Raw genomic sequence first — 1,313 nt, forward strand, 5'->3', positions numbered from 1 at the left:
CTCCTTTCCCACGTACTGGCAAACCGGAAGCGTTAGCTTTAGCCGTTACGCTTTTTCGGCTAAAGGTTGCAGGCTTGCCTTCTAGTGACTTTGATAATTACGGGGGATGTCGGCTTCGACATCGGCGCTCTCGCGTGATGCTCGAGTCTCAAATGTGACGTATTCATTTTGTTTGCACTTTGTAAGCTTGTTTAATTGCTCCAAATCTAAAAAGTTATTTATTTATTCTTTTTTTTTTTTTTTAAGAGTAATGATTTGAAACAGCCTTGCGACATCTTTAACTTGCGTTTTGATTTACTAATTGTGATTTGATTGGCTCATTAAAAGTGTGCTATGATGTTATTGGTTATTATTATTTGTCCCTGCCTAAAATTTAAGGTTTTAAAGTTTTCTTTTTTAAAGAAATGTACACTACTGAATTGCGCACAATATATTTAATATATTTTAGTTTTTGTTCATTCGTTTGTTCTTTTATCATTGTGCCTTTTTCCTTCAGTTTTGATTTATTAATTGTGATTTGATTGGCTCGTTAAAGGTGTGCTATGATGTTATTGGTTATTATTATTTGTCCCCGCCTACATTGTTTTTTTAAGTAACACACGCTAATGAATCGTACATATCATGTTTAATTTATTTTAGTTTCGTTTGTTTTTACTTTGTTTTATATTTTCGTTTGTGCTTTTTTCCCCTTCATTCTTTGTTTTGTTTTGTTTGTTTTCTTTGGTTTTGTTCTTCCAATTGTTTCTTTTTGATTTTTGTTTTAATAAGTTAGTTTTTTTTTTTTTGCTCTCTTATTTTGTTTCTTTCATCTTGTATTCTTTTTGCATTAAATGTAGGTGAATAAAGTTGTTTTTTAATGGAAAATTAGAAACTTATCAAACTGAGGAGAAAGATGTTGTTGGTGGAAAATTACAGAAACTATTAATCTTTGTAAATAATGTACACTGTTGAAACATACAAAATATGTTTAATAAATAAATAAATCTGAATGCACATTATCAGTTTGGTTCCTAGACGGCTAAGTTTCCGTTCTCGTTTCTCTCAGGTTGTTACGGCGTTAATCCCGACACGAAACAGGAGGGCTGGATGTGTTCTCGGTGTACTGCGGCCGAATGGACAGCCGTAAGTATCGCAAACACCTTTCACGCAAACATAGATTAGTCCTACGACTAGTTATAAGTCATTTATATTAACAGTGACTGTTCACATGTAAGTCTTAAGCAGTAATCTGTGCACTAATAAAGCAGTAAGCCCCGTGAAGCCGTGGTTTACAGTGAATTTATAACAGCTAAGGGGCGTTGTTAGGCACAACG

The 1,313-nt window shown here is 33.6% G+C and overlaps 1 protein-coding gene across 4 annotated transcripts in view; it reads left to right on the top strand.

Moving 5' to 3' along the window:
- Positions 1 to 1,313, top strand: part of kdm4b (lysine (K)-specific demethylase 4B) — a 67,786-nt gene that overhangs the window by 54,037 nt on the left and 12,436 nt on the right. For all 4 annotated transcript variants that reach the window (XM_016523821.1, XM_016523820.1, XM_016523823.1 and 1 more), the window contains one exon: positions 1,046 to 1,122. In XM_016523821.1, the coding sequence (XP_016379307.1) occupies positions 1,046 to 1,122 (77 nt within the window). The remainder of the gene's footprint in view (positions 1 to 1,045; positions 1,123 to 1,313) is intronic.

Source organism: Sinocyclocheilus rhinocerous, unplaced genomic scaffold, assembly GCF_001515625.1.
Source record: "Sinocyclocheilus rhinocerous isolate Xijiao unplaced genomic scaffold, SAMN03320098_v1.1 scaffold1351, whole genome shotgun sequence".
NCBI lineage: Eukaryota > Metazoa > Chordata > Actinopteri > Cypriniformes > Cyprinidae > Sinocyclocheilus > Sinocyclocheilus rhinocerous.